The following is a 24,077-nucleotide window of genomic DNA, read 5'->3' as shown; positions in this document are numbered from 1 at the left end:
CACATTGGCCGAGAGTGTAGGAGTCTGGGCCGTATACCACTCTCTCCGGATGCTCCAGGGCTCCATCCGCCCGGCCCTCTGTGCACGTGCCGACTGCCGGCTCCCCCTCCTGGACCAAGGCATCGGGCAGTGGGAATCCATGGGTTTCGGAGAGGGACCGAGGCACTGGGCGGACTTGGGTTGAGAGTTCACGCTCCCAAGACCAGACTTTTGGGTCTGGGTACTGAGTACACGTGGAAGCATAAGAGGGCAAATCCCTACCTTCGGGTCGTGCCCCTCGCGCTCTGGAAGGAAAGCGGCTCTTACATGGGGCAAGGGCATTGTGTGTCCCCCCCCGAGACCTCTCCAGCTCCGGCCACAGAGCTCAGAGCCGCGGCGAGCCACGAAGCTTGCGCGGTGTCGGGCTCCACCTCCCCAGGTGGCAGGGCTCGGCCGCAAGCAAGTGCTGGTGTCGCGTGGACAGTCGGTGAGAGACACCCAGCTGGGTCCACACACACCCCACGCGCGCACACACTGGAGCTCCCTTCCACCTCTCCCCGGGTCGCCAGCACACACGCCCCCGAGCTCACGCTCACGCCTACTCCCCGCTCCGCCCCCACTCCCAGGCCGCGCTCACCTTGCCACGCTCACCCCCGGCCCACCCTCGCTGGCACACGCGCTCACACCCGCGTAGGCACACTCCACCACCTCCAGGCACACCCTAGGATTCCTCCACTGGCCTGGGGAGACGCACCAGGCTCTGCCTCGTCTCCCTGCCCCCCACCCTCGCTCACGCGCGCGCCCCTCTACACACACACACACACACACACACACACACACACACACACACACACACACACACACACACACACACACACACACACACACCCTCTCACGGGGAGTCACTCCCCCTAGCACGCCCTCGCCCTGGGCACCCTCCCGCGGCGAGCCTCCGGGTCCTCCTCATCTCTCCCTCCGCTGCCTGGCGGCCCCGCGCTCTCGAGCCCGGCCTGGAGCCGCTCGGCCGCCGGGAATCGGTAGGGAGACGAGGGCGCAGCCTCGCCGCCTCCCCCGGACTCTCCTCTCCGCCCCGCCCGCGCCGCGCCCCCACCGCCTCCCCCCTCGGGAGAGGGACCTCGTCAGGCAGCCGGTGGCCCGCCGGGCTCCTCTCCGCGCGGCGCCAGCGGCGGCGGGGGCAGGGCGCGAGCGAGGGAGCCCGCGAGCCCGCGAGCCCGAGAGCGGAGCGGCGAAGCGGGGAGGGAACGCGCTGCTGAGCCGGGGCTGGAGCGGCGGCGGCAGCGGCGGAGGGAGGGCCCCACGGACAGACAGACGCACGAACGGACCGAGCCAGGGAGGGAGCGAGAGAGACTTCGCCGGCGAGGAGGAGCGGCGCGAGCCGCGGCTGCTGGGCGCTTCCCCGCGCTGCTGGGTTCTCGGCGCCTCCGCGGCCCCCGGCTCCCGGCCTCAGCTTCCTCACGCGCGCGAGGCGCGGGGTGCGGGGCCCGGGGCTCGCTTCGCCGAAGGTAAGAGGGACGCGACCGAGCCTTCAGGAGCCAGGAAGTGCGAGGAGCGCTGCTCCCACGCCTGTTGCTCCGGCTGCCCACGCGGCACCCTCCCACTCCTGCACCCGGGTGGGTGGGCGCTGGGGCGCCGGAAGGATTGGGGGTGGGGCTGGCGCCGTGGGGGAGCAGGCAGCCGGCCCGGGGGCGTCGGTTCCCTTGGGCTGCGGAGCCACCTCCGGGGCAGCTAGGCGCTGTGAGGTTTGGAGGTGGGGTTGTGAACCTCTGCCCTCCTTCCATTGGCCTGCCTTCCCTCGGGGGTGCCAGAGGCAGCGCCACTGGATCCGGCGGCAGGTGGCGACGGCTCGCTCGGTCCCTCGCTCCTTGTGAGGGGAGAAGGAGAGAAATGGTTGAGGGTGGAAGCAGGGAGCAGTTTGGGGCGCTTCAGAAAGTTCTCCAGCCGGGCGATCCGTCGGTGTGCCTACCAGAGGCTGGGGGCCCGCACATCTGGTCCTGTCCGACGCCGCTTCCACCCTGCGAGCTCGGGGAAGGGTCTCTGAGTGACACCGTGGGCCAACGCGGCCCGGGGGAGGCCGTTCCGAAAGACTCACTTTGCGAGATGTTTACACTGGGGATGAGGCGCTGAAGGGACTGGGCAGAGAAGTTACCTGGAATCAACTAAATTCCTGCACTTGCTTAGTGTTGACATTTGAATCGAGTCCAAGATGTTCTGCTTTTATCCCGGGCAGCCGTGATATGTCAGCAACAGGCTGAGGTTCCGGACCTGGAATCTGATAGCAAAGAGAAGGCTCGGTTGTATTTCTTAGGAGAGGGTGCCTGAACTTTCTCGCGATCCTAGGTACAATGCGATCTATTTAAGACCTGGTTGCTATGTGGTGCATGGTGTATTTTGCATGAATTCACAGCGATGGTTAGGTTTACGCCTTTTTTTACCATTACTTCAAGGGAACCTGGATATTAAATGTCTGTAGAAAGGCAGCCTGGGCCAGTAGGAATTCAGTGCAGAACATGTGTATCTTTCCCCATGTGGGCATGTTGGCAGAGGGGTGGGAATAGATGTGTTTATTTTTCCTTGTCTCTACTTGAATGCAATAAAATGCAAGTACACAAGGGACCCCCAGAGGAAGAAAGATTAGTGGCTTGTTCCCTTTCGCTGTTGAAGAGGCTGGAGGAGAAAACAAGAGTTCAGGAAAGTGCCCTGGCCAGCCTGGGAGTGGCAGTGCAGGAGAAGAGGAGCTCTGTGTGTGTCCCAGGCCTGTACCCCAAGATCCCCAGCTTGCCACTCTGTCAGTTTCATGCCTGCTTATGCAAACCCTGTGGGCACAGGAGAATGCCCCCTGGGTTGTCAGGACCTTCTCCTCCCCCAGACTGGCCCTATTCTGGGCTGAGCGATGTGTCGTAAAATCGTGGAAAGTAAAAGTTTCCAGAGCCTCTCCATACCCGGCTCTCTGCGGAGGTCACTGAAGGGCAGACCTTGGTGACATGACATTTTGGTTGCCTTGCGCCTGTGCTCAGGTTAGGTATCAATCCCCAGGACAGGCTGCCTGGTCACTTTGCCCACGTTTGCCCTCTACCTCCTCCGGAGAAGTTGGTTAACAGGGCTGCCTTTTTACAGCAGGCGAATGTGTTTCCCTTTTCCAGGAGTTTTTTTTTTTTTTTTCCCCTGTGTCATTTCAGCACTCACCTGTTTTAAATGTCTCTTCCCCATCCTCCCCCACCCCCATCTTTCCCACTGTCAAACTCTTCTGCCAAAAACAAAAATAGCTTCAGATTTTTCATTTGTAAGGCGTCCACGTCCTAGTAAAACCTTGGCATTTGAGGCCTGTGCAGTGCCATTGGCTGGAAATGGGGCCGCACGGTTGTGCCTGTTGCAGGAATTCATACCCAGGTCGGCTCCAGGAAGTGTTGGTGCCCATCACGGGGTGAGCGCTGTGGTGATGGCCTTGGAGAAGCCCTGCTTGAGCCGGGTCATGCCGACAGGGTTTGTGTGGAGGGTATGGCTGGTATGGCCGTAGGCATGGTATCTGGTGGCGACACTTTTCCTCCCCTTCAAAACTCACACACACACACACACATACACACACACACACACACACATACACACTCACACAGAAAGTAGCAATGGGGTAATTCCTCCCTTTTTGGTACCTTTTACCAGGGGAACAGGGCTCGAAGCTCTGGAGACAGCCTAGCTCTTGCCTGGCCTTCTTTGGGAAGATTGTCCTGGATTAATGCATGGCGTCAAAGTTTGGCCTTGGGGCCAGAGGCTTTTATGATAGATAGAGAGGGACTGTTCCTCCTACCCCAGCTCTCAGTTATTCATCTGAGAGCAGTTTGTAAAATACCCAGGGCCCTTGGAGAAGAGGAGATTGGCATAGGGTGGAGAGCATAAGGTGATGGGGCTCACCTTGGTAGAGGAAGGTAGCAGGCAGTGAGGTTTGGGAGTCAGGGTGAAACAGCACTGACTCTCAGGGTGCACAGCTGCATACCTGGCCCAAGCAGGGTGCTGCAGGGTACCTCTTGGCTCAGTGGTCTCTTACTCTTTGCCACTGGAACCCCTCAAGTTCCTGCCTTTCTGAGCTCCATTCTGGGATAAAGTGGGAATGTTAAGAGTCAGAGGTCCAGGGCCCAGGGTCAGGAGCCTGGCTCTCTTTACCCTCCAGGGGGGTGGCCAGGGGTTCTGTGGATGAACTGGGCCTTTGATTGCCTTGAGTTCTAAGCGGTGCAGGTTGTGTGCCCTTTTCTGGGCACTAGCCTCAGCAGGCATTCCCAGAACTGCCCTCTAAAAGGAGGCTCAGACTAACTCTGTCCCCACAGCAACAAACCCAGATCGTCTGCTTCCTGCTTTGCAGGGGCGACTGCCATGGAGGGGTCTCAGCGAGACCTGAGCTACAGGCTTGATGTCCCGGATCCAGTAGAATCAAGGATTATTCGAGCTAAAGATCTCCTTGTCGCTTTCTCGTCCAGTTATCTCATTTGACAGATGAGGGCTGTGAGGCCCAGAGGGTAATGGTGGCTTGCTTCCACAAGTTCAGGAGAGAATTGGAACTGGAGTGCAGGGCATCCAGACCCCATGCTTTCTGCCGCCTGGGGACAGGGTGAGGGGAGTATACATCCTGCTGTCTTCCATGGGGAACATCAGTATCTGACTACACCTAGGTCAAGAAAGCCATGTGGCAGTGAGCTGATCGGTGGCCTATTGGAAGATCGTCAACTCCCATATACGTAGAGCACAGTCATTTTGAAGGAGTCTCAGCTCCTTTTCTGAAACTTGTCAGCATAAATGCCCATGTCATAGGATTTGGGGGGGATGAATTAACTGTTGCTGTAAAAGTGCTTAAACCGGTGCCCACTGCATGGTCAGTGCTCAGTAAATGTTGGCTAAATCTGAACTGGGATTATTTTGTCACCAATGTTTAAATTGTAGTCTTGCTTCCCAAACTTCCCTTGCCCCTTAGAAAGCCTAGCTATGTGTGTGCTTAGGGACTACAGATTCTCCTAGTAACCTAAAGGAAATACAGGGAGTTATAAGGGTAAATTTCTTGAAGAAAGATATCAAATGCACAGGATGTGTTTCCAAGTCCTCTATCGGCAGCATTAGTGGCATGCGGATTACTCACTGCCGTGGATGAATGACCCCCTGTTCTTTCCTCAGTTCCCGTAATCAAGAACTCATCAGGCCTGTGCTGTTTTACTCTTCTCTGAGTGGTGACATTCAGAGGAATGTCATTGTCATTCCTGATGTCTACTGTGACACCTGAATCAACCTCCCTTTATGAGGAAGCGGAGGGACCTGTGAATACGCTCCTTAGCATGAAGAGGGGGAAACTGAGGCAGAGATTGGCTCTTTGGGAAAACTCCACTGAGAGCCACAGGGAGTCAGAGGCACTTAAATTGGGTTCATTCTATTCAGATCTATCTTCAGAGTTTACTGAGTGTTTGGAGAGAGAATGCCCACCCTTGAAAACCCCTGATAGGCATGGCATGGAGTAAAATCGATGGACTGCAAATGACATCTATATAATCTGGGTTCCCCCCTACCAAAAGTAGGTTGAGCACGGACCACACTGCCTCCTAAGTTGTCATGTAAGTGTTGAGGTGTCATGGCCTTTACCCTTAAGGAGCTTAGTGTGGGATGGGGAAAACAGGGAAGAGACATGGCTATACCCTTGAACTCCACGTTGAAACTGCTTGGGTTTAAATCTCTCTGCCTAATTATTACATCCTTTAGCCAGTTATACCTCCTCATACTTCATCTTCCTCACCTGCAAAATGGGGACGACAGTGGTGTCTGCCCCTTAGGGGTGTTGGTGGGGTGGGCTGAGGTGATCCGTGTAAGCATGCAGTACTGGGCTGGCTGGCAGGGAGCCTTCAGTAACATCAGCTGCTATTCTTCTTACAGGAAGACCTTGAGAAGCAGTGTAGCACCTCAGGGCACGTGGTGTGGGGTGGGATCCCCATTCTGCCCCTTTCCAGCTGGCAGACTGCTGAATTTCAGACTTCTTCCTGGGGTTGCTGTGAGGATTACATGAGATGATCCACAGGAGACAGTGCAGTGCCTGGCATAGAGTCAGTGCTCAATTATTGTTGGCCATGATGATTAATAAGACAGAGAGGGCTTCCCTGGTGGCGCAGTGGTTGAGAGTCCGCCTGCCGATGCAGGGGACATGGGTTCGTGCCCCGGTCCAGGAGGATCCCACATGCCGCGGAGCGGCTGGGCCCGTGAGCCATGGCCGCTGAGCCTGCGCGTCCGGAGCCTGTGCTCCGCAACGGGAGAGGCCACAACAGTGAGAGGCCCGCGTACCGCAAAAATAAATAAATAAATAAAATAAGACAGAGAGTGTCTGTAATCCAGGCGAGAGGGTGATAGGTGCTAGGGAAGAGGGGCAAACAAAGTGCCGAGAGCCCAAAGGAGGAGAGAATTTCAGAGTGGGGAGAGGAAGGCGCATCACAGAGAGAGTGAGGCACGGGTGGGATTCTAACAGGAGGGCTGGGTGAAGGGGAAGGATATTCCCAACAGAAAGGAAGAGTGCCCACAGACAGAACCCACAAGAGCTGCGCATGAGCCCGTCTGTGGTCTAGGGTGGGTGCAGGGGACATGGGGCTAGAATGATAAACCAGGATCCGTTTATGGAAATGCCAGAATGCCGCCAAAGAGTTCGGACTTGATTTTGTAGGCTGTGGGGAAATCTTGCTTAGGGAGATTACCCTGAGCAGAATGGATTTACTGGGAACGGGAGAAACAGGGTCGGGGAGGGGGGGAGTTGAGAGACAAGCAGGCCAGTGGGAAGGAGGCCTGAGGGAAGTGAGGCCTTAATGAGGGCAGTAGAGCTCCTGTCTCATTATTTGGCAACTCTTTGGGTGGAGCAGTGAGGAAGGTGGCCAAGGCGACAGGCCCGGGGTCAGGGATGCTGTGAACAAAAGGTAAAGAGCAGCTTTTTTGCAGGGAGGTAGACTCAGCTGACACCTGTCCAGTTTCAGAGGCATCCAGGTGGGAAAGTCCGTGGTGGCTCAGGAATGAGAGGGGGTAGAGATCAGGAAAACCTAGAAGAGTTGGGAGTCAGGAGGAGCAAGCAGGGTTCCAAGGAAAGATGAAGATCAAATCCCATTACAAGACTCACCCTCTGCCTCCTTTCTTTAAACCAGCTGAATTCCAGAGGGTCCAAATAATTCTGAGCCAGGATTGGTTCTGCGTGATCCGTTTAGGATTTGGGAAAACGAGTGTCAACCCCAAACAATTTCCCGTTGCTGTTACGTGTGTTTCTGTGTCACCACATGTCTCCCCACAGATGGTATACATTTGGGATTGCAGAGTCATTTCACTATCATCTTTAAAAAGCCAGATTTGGGTAGGTAAATCTGTTTCCCAAAGCCAAATATAATTCTCCGCGCCACTGTTCCCTCCATCCACGCAGGTGATGGGGAAGTGTGTACTCAGCGTGGCTCAGAGAGCGGTGAGTGAAGGGCCGAGGTGGCCCAGCTCTGGAGGAATCTCTGAGGGTGGAGAGAGGCCAGGTGAAAGAGGCTGGCTTGGGAAAGAGTATTGTTATATAACCCGAGGGAGTTGTGGATGGTGGGCAGATGGAGACGGGAGGCGAGGAGCCTGGAGATGGCAATAAGCGTGGATCAGCTTCCTCTGGGAGGGAGAGGGACAATGCGTGAAAGACAGGTGAACCAAGAATCCAAGAGCCCTTTGCAAGGTGGGGGAGGAACCCCAGCCTCACAGCCTCTGCCACATCTTTCGATTATGGCCCTGAGGGCGTGATTGGACACAAGGTTGCTGGATGTCCCAGAGTAGCGCTCCACCAGAGTCAGCCTTCTCCATGGGACTCGGGGACAGAACTCCACCAAATCCTGGGTCTACTGTGGTCACCTGCCATCTCAGAGAATTGTCCAGACCTGGGCAGCCCCAGCCTCCTCACCCGTGAAGAGTGGAAAGAATGTCTTTACCTGATCTCCCTCACCCACATGCCGTTCCTGATTACCCTAGTGGGTGAAGAGAGAAATAAAAATTAGCATGTTTTTCCCACTTTTAAATTCATTTAATGAGAACTCATTTACCCTCTCCCAATTTAAATTCGTAGTAATGCCATAACCTTTCGGAGCTGATTATTACCCACGTCTTCCCAGATCTTTCTGCTAAAGAGGCTTTCCCTCCAAATGCTTCTGAGGCCCCTTGGAACTTGACAATGTGTCAGGCAGTCAACAAATTCCGGTGATCCCACACTGCTGCACGGGCCCGGTGGGTGCTAGGTGCTCTCCCGGCGAAGGGAGGGGAAAGAATCAAGTCTCCTCTCTTCGGTGGTGTCTTCAGTTCCATTAATTTGCCTTCCAGACTTTTGCTCTTTCACTTACTGATGCCCCTTCCCTGTGTCCCATTTCCCACCCGGGGGGGCCAATCAGGGACTCACTGGTTCTCCGCTCTCTCCTCCTGTCTCCAGGGGTCGCTGAACTAACTCTCAAGCTGGTGTGCGCGGTGGCGGAGCAGTGGCCGCCCAAGAGCTGGAGTCACCATGGCGGCCGGAGTCGCAGCCTGGCTGCCTTTCGCGCGGGCTGCGGCCATCGGGTGGATGCCGGTGGCCAACTGCCCCATGCCCCTTGCCCCGGCAGACAAGAACAAGCGGCAGGATGAACTGATCGTCCTCAACGTGAGCGGGCGGAGGTTCCAGACGTGGCGGACCACGCTGGAGCGCTACCCGGACACACTGCTGGGCAGCACGGAGAAGGAGTTCTTCTTCAACGAGGACACCAAGGAGTACTTCTTCGACCGGGACCCAGAAGTGTTCCGCTGCGTCCTCAACTTCTATCGCACAGGCAAGCTGCACTACCCCCGCTACGAGTGCATCTCCGCCTACGATGACGAGCTGGCTTTCTATGGCATCCTTCCCGAGATCATTGGCGACTGCTGTTACGAGGAGTACAAGGACCGCAAGAGGGAGAACGCCGAGCGGCTCATGGACGACAACGACTCGGAGAACAACCAGGAGTCCATGCCCTCCCTCAGCTTCCGCCAGACCATGTGGCGGGCCTTCGAGAACCCGCACACCAGCACACTGGCCTTGGTCTTCTACTACGTGACTGGCTTCTTCATTGCCGTCTCGGTCATCACCAACGTGGTGGAGACGGTGCCGTGTGGCACGGTGCCTGGGAGCAAGGAGCTGCCGTGTGGCGAGCGCTACTCGGTGGCCTTCTTTTGTCTGGACACCGCCTGCGTCATGATCTTCACGGTGGAGTACCTCCTCCGGCTCTTCGCGGCGCCCAGCCGCTACCGCTTCATCCGCAGCGTGATGAGCATCATCGACGTGGTGGCCATCATGCCCTACTACATCGGCCTGGTAATGACCAACAATGAGGACGTGTCGGGCGCCTTCGTCACGCTTCGGGTCTTCCGCGTCTTCAGGATCTTCAAGTTCTCCCGCCACTCCCAGGGCTTGCGGATCCTGGGCTACACCCTGAAGAGCTGTGCCTCTGAGCTCGGCTTCCTCCTCTTCTCCCTCACCATGGCCATCATCATCTTTGCCACTGTGATGTTTTATGCCGAGAAGGGCTCCTCCGCCAGCAAGTTCACGAGCATCCCCGCCTCTTTTTGGTACACCATCGTCACCATGACCACACTGGGGTAAGTCCTGCTCTGTTGGACTGGAGAAGGGCGGAGGTTGGATTGACGATGACGCTTTGGATGGTATCAGGATTGGGCAGAGGAGGATGGAGTCGCTTCCCCAAGTTGTAGGAGCCAGGGAAGCCCCTCATCAGAAGAGGAAGGCACGTGAATGATTGGTTTGGGGAGGACAGAAGTCTCGGAATTGAGTTTTCTTTTCGTGGGGGGCATGTATGTTACAAAACATGGAAAATTAAATCCCCGTTTATGTTTTTCAGCCATGCCTTCTGTGTATGTGTGTGTGGTGAGGGAGAGGTGAGTGGTGATGCTGCATGCTCATATGCATCTTGTGCTTGCAAGGGCTGCCTTGAGGAGAAAAACAGCGTAGCAGGAAGGAGGAAGACAGTGAGCAGTTCAGCGAGTGTTGTCAGGAGGGTACAGATTTCCATTAACAGAAGACACCTAGAACACTCTTTGGGGATCCTTCCTGCATTTCTCCTTTGTCGTGTATTTGCAGGCTGTCTTCTCTTTTGCCTTACTTTTCTTCTCTGCTGCCACCGATGCTCAAGGGTTCAGTAGCTCTGAACAGACTTTCTCTAAGGGACTCTGAACTTGGGTTTTCTGCAAAGTGGGGCACATGGTTTGTTTTTTTCTCACGGAAGGAACAGCAGTCTTGCTTTCTCAGCCTGACTCTGTGATGGAATGATCTGGCCTTCCTGGGCAATTGTGAGGTGGTCTGAATGGATCATGTGGTCAGACACAGTGGCAGCGATATCATCAGAGGGAGGGAGAGGCGCTCAGCGAGGTCACAGGTGACTGTCTCTTCCATCTCCCCGAGGTCTCCTCTGCAGCTGAGGTCACCAAAATGTATTTGCGGTACTGGGATGTGAAGATTTCCATCAGAGGATGGGGGGTGAGGAAGCAGATTACAATCTTCACCCTAACGGGATTAGGGCCAATGAAGGCAGCTTTACAGAGACGTGTATTTCTTAGGGGTTGCTGCTTCAGCCGTTGCAACTCGTTGAGGCTAATGCAGAACCCCTTCATTATTCACGTGCTGGGTCTATATTTGCTTAGGCCAGGAAGCGTTATATTGCTGATGGAGAATTCATGAAGCTTTTTATTTGGTGTTTGACAATTCGGTTCGTGGCGTCCTGGTGATTTGATTTTGTTTTTTCCTGGCTGAAACCCTGTGGCACTGGTATCGGTTTTTCCATAGTGCTGCATGTGCTTGTTGGGAATGACTGAGCAGGTGATGGGACCTTTTCAAATGATTACATTTGTCATTCTGCCACATGGGAGGGAGTAGCAAGGGGGAGGGCGTGGGGTGTCACTGTCCACGACGGGGGCATTCCATTCACCTCTGTCTCTCTGACAGAGGCCACCCTGCCCCTTCCTCCCTTTCCAACACACACGCAGCCTCCAAATAGCTGCTCCCACCCAGATGGGCAAGAAAGTCTGGTCCTTTGACCTTGCCTCTCTTGGCTCAGGGGGCGGATGTGGCTTCCTGGCACAGTGGAATATTTAGGGATTAAAATGGGCTAGAGAGCTGGCCACGTGTCAGGAGAAAGAGGCACATTTGCTGCTTCTGTGCTAACCTGGCCATCCCTTCGCTTTCCTGAAAGGGACCGCTCCCACGGCCAGGACCTCCATGGCCGCGCTCTGACATGGCTCTGACTGTCCAGCACCCTCAAGTGCCCCTTGGTGGGACTCATGACACCAGAGTGATGCCTCAGGACCACCATGGGGAGAAAACAGGACAGATGGATGGGTGTCATCCATTGGATGGGGGATGTGGGACCATTTCAGAGGAGATCAGTGGAAACTTCAGTGACCACCTGCCCATTACATTTTATTAGTGTAACAGCGTATGTGTGTCTACTGTGTGTCAGCAGTGTGCTGAGCACTTTGCATATGTTATCTCTTTAAGTCTTCACAATAGCCTTGCAAGGTAGGAAAAACTCTATACAACTTTGAAGATGCAGCAGGCGAGGTTCAGAGAGGTTAAGTAAATGCCTGTAGTCACATAGCTGCTAAGGGGCGGTGCTGCTTTGCAAATACCAGTCTGGCTGTCTCCAGGACCCTTTCTGTTCTCGTTCCCCCCTCTACTTGTTTCCGTACCATCAGGGCCCGTAGGTGGAAATCAGCCCTTCAGAGTTATTTTTTTTATTATGGCCTCAGGGTGTCATAGTCTATTCTAGTCATATCACTATTGAAGAAAGAAAGCATCAGTGCAGTGAGTACTACAGACACCTCACTCGGCACACAGGGAACTTATAAATAAAACATTTCCTTCTGGCCAGTTTAAGTTCTGCCTTGGAAATCCATGGCTGCTTTCATGGCAAAATCCAGTGTTTTAATGTCATTGGGGAGACCAGTGATTTCCTTTCGCCTTCACTCTGTAGAATCAAGGTCGAGTCCAATGTCAGGGGGTGGACAGTCATGGCCTCACATTTATTTTCGGGAATGTGGGAGGGGCAAAGCAAGAAGATTCTGCCAGAGCGTGAGACAGAGAGGAACGGCAGGACACCTGCGTGGGAAGAAGCACGCTCCCCCTGACTGTGAGCACCGTGGACTCCTCACCCTTCCCTTCCCTGTGCATCAAGACGTCTAGCCTCGGCGAGGAAAGACTCACGGGCCAGAACAAGAAAAGAAGCCTTTTAGTTATATCTTCCTTAACCTCAGTTAAGTGACGGGAATGCAGGCTTTTTCTTCCCTTCCACCCTGGCTGGTGTCGCCCAGTGCTGGATTGGGCTGCTTTGGCTTTGACCTGAGCTGGCAGTGGGAACCATCACCAGGCTCACTGCTCGGCTATACACAGCAGGTGTTTGGCAAAACACTGTTAAATGGATGGGTCAATGCGAATGGGGCTCCTTTTCCATCTGCTTGGTCTGATACTGTTCTCAGTTCCTTCCAGACCCACCTGTCCTCTCTCTAGGGTGGACCCAAGATTTGGGTCTGCCCCAGCCCTGGCCCCAGGGAGAGAGGACAGCAGCCTTCACCTGGTGTGTGGTCCCCCCGACTGGGGTGCTCTGCTGCATTGTGGGAGTCTTCTTGCCCTGACTGGAGGTCTTACCCACCAGACCCTGGAAACCTTTCCTCTCCTCGGCTGGTTTCTGTCCTGAGCTCATTTACTGGCTAGTTGTAAGCTTGTTCGACCACTCCAGAAAGCCTGTCTTTTGCTTACTCTTCACTGGCATTTGAGCCCCAAGTGGCTGTGCAATACCAAGGGCCAGTGTTCTGCCACATTCCATGTTCTGTCTGATTGCTTCCAACAATTCCCAGCAGACTCCTAGTTCTTCCAGACTCCAGACCCTCCCCGCCCAAACCTCCCCTTGCTTCCTATTTCCAGTCCGGAGAGACTGTCTTGAGTTCCTTTGCAGAGCAGGGCTGACTGACTGGCCGAGGGCTGGTGTGCCGAGTGAAGGAGTTCGCTCTTCCCGGCTCTGGTTGCCATCTCTGCCTGCTTTCCCAGGATCCGCTGATGAGTTACTCAGGTGTCCTCCAGGGAGGGATCTCCTGGAGCCAATTATTCCTATTTATTTAATTTCTCAAAATATCTTAAGCACACAGAACAATAACAGCCCAGCTGCCATCAACGCTTGAGGATGGCTTTCCTTTGCCACCTCCTTTGCTGGTGGGAATGACACCTGTGCCCAGCCCAGGGTTCCCTTGTGCCCCTTTGACAGCTGAGCTCCCAAATTCACCATTAAAGGATTAATTTCCATGCTCATAATGGATGCTATAAATAAAATAAATCGTCAATTATCTCAGTTAACAGAGGGAAGGGATGATACAGAACTCCCAATATTAAATAAGACCAGCACATCTAGTTTGGGAATGTATTATATGGCATAGACTTCTTCAAAGCAGATTTCCCCTCTTCATTTTATTTGACTTTGGTTGGCATCACCATTGGGCGGACTGCCTGAGCCGGTCCGTGGGTGAAGCTCACGTGGGGCGTGGGGAAGAGGGGAGGAAAGCTTTGTGAGCAAGCATCCGCAGGGCCATGGAGGACCAGCTCCAGGCCTGGATGGGGTGAGGCCGCTCTTGGATAGCTTAGGGAGGAGGAGTTTGACCTGGGAAGGGCAGGGAACGGCAGAGCAGCAGAGCAGCATCGCTCCTGATGAGGTGGCCCGCTGCTGCCCAAGTTGGCTTGGCTATGTAATTGAGACCGGCAGCCTGTCTTCACCCCGTGTCCTGAGATGAGAGAGCTTTTGACAGTGTCCAAAAATCACTTTAACGGGCTTCCCTGGTGGCGCAGTGGTTGAGAGTCCGCCTGCTGATGCAGGGGACACGGGTTCGTGCCCCGGTCCGGGAAGATCCCACATGCCGCAGAGCGACTGGGCCCGTGAGCCATGGCCGCTGAGCCTGCGGGTCTGGAGCCTGTGCTCCGCAACGGGAGAGGCCACAAAAGTGAGAGGCCCGCGTACCACACACACACACACACAAAAATCACTTTAACGAAAACAATCGATTTTTACTTCTTCCAAGCAAAAGCAGCCTCCAGGTTTTTTTTTGCTCCAGGGATTTGCATTTCCCTTTAAAGCGTAATCCTGGAAGGGTCCTGCCTGAGGTTTCTGGAGACTGGGAGCCGGGCCTTGGAGAGCAATACAGGCACTCCACAGAGTGGGGTACTTGATCAGGCTTCCCCAGTGGAGACACCAGAGGTGTGGTTTTGTTAACCCTTCAATTCCTGAAATTCTGGCTGCACCCTCATCCACTGCCTCTGGGGGGCCCACCAACCCTCCTCCCACCTTCCAAATGCCTTGGTGTGGGACACTGGCCAAACGGTGCCCACCTTTGTTGGTGGTGGGTCCCTGCCCAGGGAGATCTGATCAGAGTGCACTTACTGGGAATAAATGACCTCAGGGTCTTTTCTTGGTTTGACATTTCTTAACCAACAGTTTTCTGGTGCTGAAATTCCTGAGTAGAAACCTGCATCACAACGAGGAATCATTCATTCATTCAACATTTACTGAGTGCCTACTGTGTACCGGGCAGCATGGTAGGCTCTGAGAATACACAGGCACTATGATGGCATGTCAGCCCTACATAAGGTACAGACAAAATGAACTGAATGAGACTCAGTTCTCTTCCTTTGAACCAAAACAAGAGAGGGTGGGGAGAGCAGTAGACCAAGGATCAGAAAAGAGGCTTTTACTCACACTCTTCCCGTCACCCAGAGGCTACCCTTCACTCTGCTCTCTGTGCGACTAACCCCCGTCATCCTTCGAGACAGCCCACATCGTCTCCTCTAGGAGACCTTCCCAGCCCTCCAGGAGCTCCGTGCCCCTCCTCCCGCCTCCCACTGCAGCCTCTGCATACCTCTGTCTTGCCGGTTGCCACATTTTATTAACTTTATTTGTTTATGTGTCTTTCCCCCAGGATATGAGCTCCTCAAGGGCAGGTCTCTATTCCAAAGATCATGGTATGATCCATGCCTAGCACAGGGTCTGATATGTATTGGGCCTCAATATATATCTGTTCAACCAAACAGGTTTGTACCCCAGCTCACCCGTCTTCAGTTTTCTCACCTGTTAACCATCTCCTGCCCATTGTGAGAACCAATGAAAGTGCTATCTGAATGTTGGTTATATGGTCATGTCCGACAGGATATTTGTGGGTGGGTGGAGATGGGGAGACCAAGCAGAGCGTTCTCTGGTTCTGACGTCAGCCTAGCAGAGTTGGGGCTTTCTTGCAAGGGAAGTTTAAGCCTTTGTCTTTCACTATTGGCTACTTGGCCAGGCTTCCCACTGCAGACTCTGGAGCAGGGAGGAACACAAAGAGAGCCATAGATAAGCCCCCCTACCCATGAAGTATCCCTCCATTCGATTATTTGAGTAGCTACTGGGCTCTGGGGATACAGCATCAAAGAAAACAACCCCTGATCCAGTGGAGCTTACATTCTAGTGGAGGAAAACAGACAGTAAATAGAAAAATATATACATACATACGTGTATCCTATCAGACAGCAATTCATGCTGCAGAGAAAAATAAAGCATGATGTGAGAAATTGGGGGTGCTGAGTGTGAGATGGGGTAGAGCAAGGGAGAGTTGCTATTTTAGATGAGGAGGTTAAGACAGGCCTCTCAGATGAGGTTACATTTGAGCAGAGATCTGAAGGAATGTGGGTTTCTTGGGGAAGAGCATTGCAGGCAGAGGGAACAGCAAATGCAAAGGCCATTAGGCAGGAGGGGCCTTGGTGCACTATTCTTGGAAGGGCAAGAAGGCACTTATGGTCCAGCCCCAAGAGCCGGTAGCGGGAAGCAGCTCATGCAGGGCCCTTATGATCACCTCAAGGACTTGGCCCTTTGCCTTTCACTAATCTGCTTAGAATGGGAAGCCACTGGAGAGTTTTGAGTAGACCTGACTCATGTCTTAAAAGGATCACTCTGGGTACTGGGTAGTGAATATATTGTACGGGAGAAGCTACCACAATAATCCGGGCAGGAGATGATGGTGGCTGGGATCTAGGGTGGTGGTGGCAGTGGAGAGGGGAGAAGGGAGAGATTCCGCATCTATTTGAAGGTAGAGGCCACAGGACACACATGCTGGTCCTGCTGTCAGCCTGCCAGCTGAAAGCTTCACCAGCTCCCATGGCAGACAACTGGCCTGAAGACACATTCCTAAAGACCTCCACCGCTGGGAGAAACATTTCACAAGAAGAGGCCTCAAGGGCCTGCAGGATAGCTCCCAGACTCTGGCACAGAATGGACAAGCCCCATAGGCCGAGCTGGAGCATGGCCAGCTGAGAGCAGGGCTGGGCTGGACTGGCGGTCAGTGGGAGCATCTGCACCTGATTGAGGTTGTCTCCAACCCAGGCAGAATTTCCCTATAGCACCTGCCAAGGGCTGGGCACCACCATGCGGGGACGATCTTGGCTCAGAAACTGAAAGGGAGAGGCCAGTCTCAGAGTCAGTGGCTGTGGTAGCTGCCGGCACAGTGGGGCAAGCGGAGGGCTTCAGGGCTACGGAGGAGGGAGAGATGAATTCCCACAGGTGGGATGTGAGCTTTGACGTTCTTCACACCAGAGTCACCACATTAGATTGCTCTTCCGATCCAACAGTTCAAATTGCTGCAATTTTCGGAAAGGGATTTCCACACTGATGCCCATTTCACAGCTCTCTTTGGAATCTTTGAAAATCAATCTCTCTCTCTCTCTTTCTGTTTGGTTTTGTTTGGGTTTCCCTCTTTAAACATACCCATAAACACAAACATGATCCTTCCTGAGGAGCAGCAATTATTCTGCCTGAAAATAGTGTAAATAAAAGGCATCCTGGCCCTCCGTCTCCCCAGGGGAGGGGCAGAACCCCTTGGTAACTACATGAGGATTTTTGTCTCTCTCGCCCAGGTGGGAGCGCCTGTCCCAGGCCACGCAGGGCCCTTGGCCACATGCCATCATGGCTGGGAGCTACTCCCAGGCAAGGAGAGGAGCAGAGACTTCTCTGTGAGTCCCCCCATGCCCTGTCCTCAGACAGGTGGTCCCCTCCAGGAAGCTGACACTCTAGTCACATCTTAAGTGTTCATCCTTTGTGATGACCAAGTCAGTTTTTCTTTCCTGGGAAGTGGGGACCAAGCCCTTAGCAATCTCTTTTGGAAGGAGTGCATAGTAGTGAATTCAAACCAACCTTGAATGGGGACTTGTTTGTGACGAGGAGGAAGGGGTTACCACGATGCCTTCAAGAACCCATAGTTCTCGACCAAAAGGCTCATGTACTGTGGCCTCCAGGTCAAGGCCAGTGCACCTGCCTCTGTCCAGACTGCTTTTCTCAGACCAGAACGTAGGCCTCTTCTCCCCAGCCCCAGCTCTCTCCACCCAGCTCAATGCAAATGATGGGTTGGTGGGAAGGGGCTTGCTGGGGAGGGAAGATAACTCAGCCTTTGCTGACCATGGTTGGATAGAGGGAGATTGCATCTAGCTCATGTAATCGTATTCTGGGTGTCAGGACTCGAATGAGTGTCATTAAACTGAATCAGAAAAATCGTTTTAATATAAGTGCCACCTCACACACAAGCTAGTTGATGGAGAAATGGATGGGGCTGGGGACGCCTCCTTTGTAATGTGATACCGTAAAATCCCATCACCGTCATTGTTTCCCACCGAGCCAGCACATCATAATGCCCATGAGCGGCAGAACAGCTTGAATTTAATGTACAGAAAGTCCAATCAAACAATAAATGGATGGAACTATATAAAGAAACCATTTTCTGGGAGGCTGGCTCCATTCTCTGGGATTCAGCTCCCTGACACATGAAATGTGCATCAATTTTCCCCAACTAATGCAGCTGCTGAATCACCACATTTGATATTTGTTTGCTTCAGAAGGAGAAGAGGGGAACTTTCTCCCCTACATTATCTAGCTATCAATGCAAAATTGCAAATCTCATTTTCTTTGATTTGCATCCAGTGGTTCCCGGTGGCACAGCAAGGCACCCTCCTGTTACCAGCAAGACTGGAAGCACAGCCCGCCCTCCATCCCAGAACCTTACTCGGTCCCAGGGGCACTTTGTCATCATCTTTAAACAAAATCCAACTCTGGACCCAGAGTGGGCTGTTAGGGGGCTGGGACGTCTCTACCCTTGCAATCATCTGAAAGAAACTGGCCAAACCCTGGGCCATGCTGACAAACCCAAGTTCCTGTGATGCCCTAATCGTCCAGTCTTGCCTTCAAGGTTGTATAGAGCAGATGTTTCCTTCTGGAAACATCTCCCACCAGCACAGTCCTCCATCTCCCCTTCCATCCCTGTTACCCGGCCAGTTATTGAGAGGCTGTAAACGCAAATAGCAACCCGATCAGCCAAACAAAATTAAAAAGGCAAATCAGCTCCTTAAAAATCATCCAGTACATGTCAAAGACTGATGGAAATCATGTTTTTATGCTTCTGGTGTGGGATTCTCTCCAACGCTGTTTTTCCAATGGGATGGATAACTGAGAGTTAACCATAATTACAGACTTATAGCTGCTGAGAAGTATCATTAGTTTATTTTTACTTCTTCCTGGTCACGCATATTTAAACAGGAAAATAAAAAAAGAACCTTAGGAGGATTCAACTAAACTGAATGATATCAAAACCATGGACAGCATAAATCTCGATTCAGTTCAACAAACATTACTGAGCACCTAGTATCTGTGAAGCACCCTATTAGGCAGTGTTGAGGATACCAAAATAAATGAGACCAAGACCGAGTTGTAAACTCCCAAGAAGTTTACAATATAGCAGGGGATTGGAGCATGTTTCTGACTGTACAGGAGAGCATGGGGCATGTGTTGAAATGATCAAGAAGTGTTCGGCACAGAAGAAAAGCTTAATAAGTATTTGTTGATGAACAAATGATTGGCTTCGTGGAAAGGTGAAGTTTCGGCTGGACTGACAGCGGTGGGCAGGACAATGAGCTTGCCTGTGGGTCTGTGGTGTTTGCAGGTAACCCTGGGTGTCCTTGAAGTGGCCGGCAGGCAGGTGGAAATGTGGGTCTGAACCTGAGCAAGGGAGAAGGGGGCTAAAGCAGCAGGTTTCGAAATCATCAGCTGAAGCGGGAGAAATAGATGCGATTGCCCAGGAAAACATGAAAGGAAGGAAGAGGAGAGGGCCTGGGGCACAGTTCCGGCCCCAGGCCCTGCTTCTCTGGCACCTGCCCCCTTTAGGAGTGGCGGTGCCACCTGTGAGCAGTTTTGCCGATGCTTCCGTTCAGCCTCTCTCTTTGGTCCATGGAAGTTCCCTTTCACACTGGGTTTCTGCTGGAGCTAAAAGGTCATATTGGTTTCCTGAGTAAAACAAGGTTTTCTTTTTAGCCTCCTACCATGATAATTAAATAAACAGCACCGACCCAGGAAATCGAAATTGGTTTATGGGCTTTGCTAAAAAATAATAAGAACAGGATCCTTACATTGGCATGTGGATGGGAGATGGGGTCTAAATGGTCACAGACCAACAAACGTCCCTTACCTGGCCAAGGGGGATGTTGACTCCGAGTGGTGCAGCCTCCATGGGTGACACTGTCTGGCCTTGCAGTGCCAGACCCCCGGGGCAGAGTTTCCAGGCACTGCAGACACTGCTTGTCCCACCCATTCCCTCCTTCTTCTTAGAGAGAAACATCAGATGCACTCCTGGCGTCACTGGGTGTGTCCTCTGGCCTGCCGCCTCTTGGAGACATCTCTCTTGGGCCCTCGGTAAGCACCCGGGGAAAGCGATGGTTCAGTAATTCAGCAAATTTGCATTGGGCTGTCTTTGTGAGCATGGCATAGTCCTGGTTGCGAGGAGGGGCTACAAAAAAAGAAAGGGGACGAGGACTAAATCCTAGGAGGCGGGAGTTAGGTTCCCTTCCTATATATGAGAAGACTGAGACGTTGAGAATGTAGGCCACTGGCCCGAGCTCCCACGGTATAGTAGCATTACTAGATTCAAACCAAGGTCTTCTGACTCCTTCGGAGCCCGCTGCTTCATAAGAAGCTTCAGTCTAGTAACAGGGGTGACTTGTGTGCACACAGAGCTATATTTCTGGGTTCAGCAAGGTGAGAGGTATGAGTAAAGGGCAGAAAAGTGTGAGGGAAAGGTGAAGGAGGCAGGAACCAGGGAAGGCTTCTTGGAGGAGGTGGCATTTCAGCTGGTCCTTGGAAGCTTGTGGTGGAAAAGTTCAGTGCGTTCCTTCATTTGATCATTTACTGAACAAATATTGTGAGTCTCCACATGCCAGGCAGTGTGCTGGGGCTGAGGCTGTATTCACGAACAGAACAGGCAAATTCTCAGGAGCAGCAAACAATAGTCAAGTGAATGTATAAAGTGAGAATGAAACGTTGAAGTAAAAACCAGGAAAAAAAGAGATGAGCCTGGTAAGGGGAGAGAGAATGAGGCCATCAGCCTGACCCCAGGGAGAGGTGAGGGGTCCCAACACGAGGGTAGAGGAGCAGTGGCTCTAGCCTCTCCTGAAGTGAAAGCTGTGTCCACAGTTGATTAGGAGTCGGTGAGAGGCTGGCCCCAGGACAGAAATGATGATTCAAGAGCTGTGTTTGAGTCCCTTTAGGGTTTTTATCCAGAAGGTGAGGAGACGAAAATGAGTAGAAATAGATTCACCCTGACACGTGAGAGACCACTGTCCCTCATCATCAACAACAACACAATAATCATAGCTAATATTATCAAGCTTTTATGATGTTCCAGGTATGGTGCTAACTATAAGTCATTTACATGGGCTTCCTCATTTAACTCTCCTGATAACCTCCCCTTAACCACAGGAAAGCGAGATTACTGTCATCTGTGTTCTGTCCCTGAGAAAATCGAGGCCTGCTCTCTGGTGAACGGAGAAGCTGGGTTTCAGACCTGAGCTGCTCTGACCAGCGTCTGCTCTTAACCTATCACTAACCACCCAGATTTCCATCGGAGTGGCGTTCGAGACGTCTCCCTCCCCAGGCTCTGTCTTGGGCAGCGGGAGGAAGACACAGAGTCCCCAGTGTCCTAATGTCCCAGCACCAAAGACACTCGGGCCTGCTGGCAAAGGTCATAAGGGTGAAGAGTGGACACAGGATGGTGACGAAGGAGAGATGAGAGATGGGGCCAGCGGGATCGAGGGGATCCAGGCTGGTCTGAACCAACAGAGACAGGAACAGCGCATGCACGGGCAGGGGGTGAGTTCATCAACAGGCAAGGAGCATACTGGTGGAAAGGAGGGAAGACAAAAAAAGAAGGAGGTGGGAAATTTTAGTGTTGCAGCAGAGTCTGTGCAAAAGAAGAAATATGTAAGGGAGAGGGAAAGCTGTAAATATGCATACTGTGTAAATTTCCTATGTGAGTATCTCAGAATAAAAGTCTAAAAGTTTTGGGGCTTCCCTGGTGGCGCAGTGGTTGAGAGTCCGCCTGCCGATGCAGGGGACACGGGTTCGTGCCCCAGTCCGGGAAGATCCCACATGCCGCGGAGTGGCTGGGCCCGTGAGCCATGGCCGCTGGGCCTGCGTGTCTGGAGCCTGTGCTCCGCAACGGGAGAGGCCACAGCAGTGAGAGGCCCGCGTACCGCCAAAAAAAAAAAAAAGTCTAAAAGTCTCACGCCATCTCCCTCTCTGTGGAGATTCTGGTGCCTGGTGCCTTTGTTGACCACGTCCTATGTCTGGAAGTTGGCAGCATTCCCTCTCTCCCACCGCAGACCTTGGGGCATAACTCAGCCTTTCAGCTGGCCACCTCCGCAGCCCACTAGAGAGATCACAGCTCAGCGCAGCAGGGAGCTGGGGTCCAGTCCTCACAGTTTTGGAATGGAGGGAATCAGCGCTGTTAGGGGAACCTGTCAGAACCCGGTGACAGAGCGCAGGCTGCCCTGTCCTCCCGGCCCCTCACAATGATCTGTGGCCAGGAGCTGGGGCAGGTGGGGGATCGGGTGAGGAGCCTCCGGGGGCCCATCATCCCTGGGGGGTCATGGGCGCTCCCTCGCCCCCGCCGACCCTGAGGAATCACAGTACCATCAGTACTTTGTCATCTCTGACCCTCCCTACCCCCTCTGCTGGCTCATCTGATGTTGTGGTGTTGCACTCCTTCAGCCTTTTTCATGCCTTCTCTGCACCAGAGATGGAGAAGAGCAGTTTGCCATATGTGACCCTACATTTGTTTTTTGTTTTTTTTTCTCTTCATCCCCAGCCTGTTTCTCTTCTGCCTCTAGAAGCTGCTAGACGTTTTCCCGAGATTTCTGTACCTGAGGGCTTGCATCTCTGTCTTCTGAACCAAAGCCCCCTCCCCTCTCCAGCAGAAGCATCTCTCCAGGCTGGCAAAAGGCCATTGTGTTGATTAATAAAACATTTTCCTGCAGGCTGACAAGCAGGCTCTGAGTTTCGGCAGGGCTTAGAGAGAGATGATGAAGAGTTATACCCACCGCCAACTCCGCATACTGTGTTTGACTTTCTTAATATTTCCATATAAGGTCAGCTTCTCATCTGAGGAGCAGAGGCTGCTGTGTCCAGGCTCTGATTTAGGTGTTTATGCTGGTTCACGTGGGTTAACCGGACCCTTCTGCTGGGATTGGGCTGTATAGAGCAATAGGACTACCACTGAACTAGGAGTCAGGAGATGTGGGTTTTGGGGCCAGCTTCAGCAGGCTGTGTGATCTTGGGCAAGTCTCTCCCAGATCAAAGGAAAACTGATCGTTAGCCCAGGAGCCTGGATGATCCACAGCCTGGAGAACCAGCCCCTAGATGCTAGGGCACTGGGGACCTTCCCATTTCCATTTCTTCATCTCCAAAGAGGGCGAAGTGAAAAGAGTCCTTGGCCAGAGTGACCACCAGAAATGCAAGTCTGCAGAGGGACCTGGGAGGTTCTGCTTGGAGACTCCCCCAGAGGGCTCCAGGGTTCCCGATGAGAAGCACAGATCCAGGTCAGCAGCCCTCGGCCACACAGCATTGTGTTTAGAGAGAGCAGGGAATCGTGGATTCAGATCCCTGGATAGGCTCGATAAGCTGAATGAGGGGAAGGTATAAGACATTAACCCTGGGACGTCAGAGAGCTACGTAAGCCCCACGAATCCTAGTTTGCTGTCCCTCTTCAGAGCTGGATTCCCTTCAACAGCCTCCCCAGCAGATGGCAACGAATCTGCCTGAACATTCAGGGATGGGAGTTTCCCCTTTTGACTGGTGCGCATTCAGTTTTGGAGAGGGTCAGTGATCACAACCCTCCTCTGTGTATTAAACCCAAGACTACTTCCTCTATGCCCCAAAATGATGACGGCTTTTGAGAACCCAGAAGATTCTGTTAGGAAATAGTTCTGGAAGGCAAGTATAATTATGATCAGGGAAGCCACTAGGGGACTTGGTGGCAAGAAGACCCTGGGCCATCTGTCCTGGCACAGACTTAGGATGACTCAGGCATAGGCCTGGCAGATCCAAGCCCTTGGGGAGGGGTGGAGGCTTCCTGGGTGAGTCAGCTCCTTACCAGCCCCTTGGAGAGCCTGCACAGCATGGAGGGGCAGGTTTTGGAGCAAATAGAGTCCCCATCCCTTCTCTGGTCTCCCACCACCCCATCCCTACTGAAACTCCACCAGGGGCTGGTTTCCTACGTGCCCCACCTCATCCCCAACTTCTTTCTTCCCTGTTATCCCGTTGGCCTGTAAATGGTCCTTCCCTTCTCCACTGCCATTATTTCATAATATGAGTTCCCCAGAGGAATGCAGGGGAACCTCAATATTGCTATTAGCATCCGTGTGGGCAGCGTGGCTTGCATTACTTTGAGTTATTTGAGTGAAACCAACCATTAAGTGATCACAGAGGACTGGGGAGAGGGTGAGCCTGTGGACTCTCTCCGGCTGTGGGCATCTCACTGGCTGGCTTTCCAATGTGCAGAGAGGACGAGGATGGAAGGGCCGACCGGCGGCAGGGTGCTGGCCCTGAAGGGAAGTTTGGTTGGAAAAGGGCCAGGTTAGTGAGTCCTCTCCTAGGGAGGCTTCCTCACTTCTGTCACTACCATCTGAAAGCATAGGCAGCCCTTGCTCGTCAGAGTTAAGTGCCGTG

The 24,077-nt window shown here is 53.2% G+C and overlaps 1 protein-coding gene across 2 annotated transcripts in view; it reads left to right on the top strand.

The window, feature by feature from the left end:
• The first annotated feature begins 846 nt into the window (after positions 1–846).
• KCND3 (potassium voltage-gated channel subfamily D member 3) overlaps positions 847–24,077 on the top strand; it is a 233,074-nt gene continuing 209,843 nt past the window's right edge. The window contains exons 1-2 of one of the 2 annotated variants that reach the window (XM_067727257.1): positions 847–1,502; positions 8,441–9,618. In XM_067727257.1, the coding sequence (XP_067583358.1) occupies positions 8,513–9,618 (1,106 nt within the window). In that variant the 5' untranslated portion in view covers positions 847–1,502; positions 8,441–8,512. The remainder of the gene's footprint in view (positions 1,503–8,440; positions 9,619–24,077) is intronic. The other variant, XM_067727256.1, reaches the window with a different exon arrangement.

The sequence above is a fragment of the Pseudorca crassidens genome, chromosome 2, assembly GCF_039906515.1.
Source record: "Pseudorca crassidens isolate mPseCra1 chromosome 2, mPseCra1.hap1, whole genome shotgun sequence".
Classification (NCBI taxonomy): Eukaryota; Metazoa; Chordata; class Mammalia; order Artiodactyla; family Delphinidae; genus Pseudorca; species Pseudorca crassidens.
Note: the sequence above shows the minus strand (reverse complement) of the source record. Positions and strands in the feature narration are given on the sequence as shown.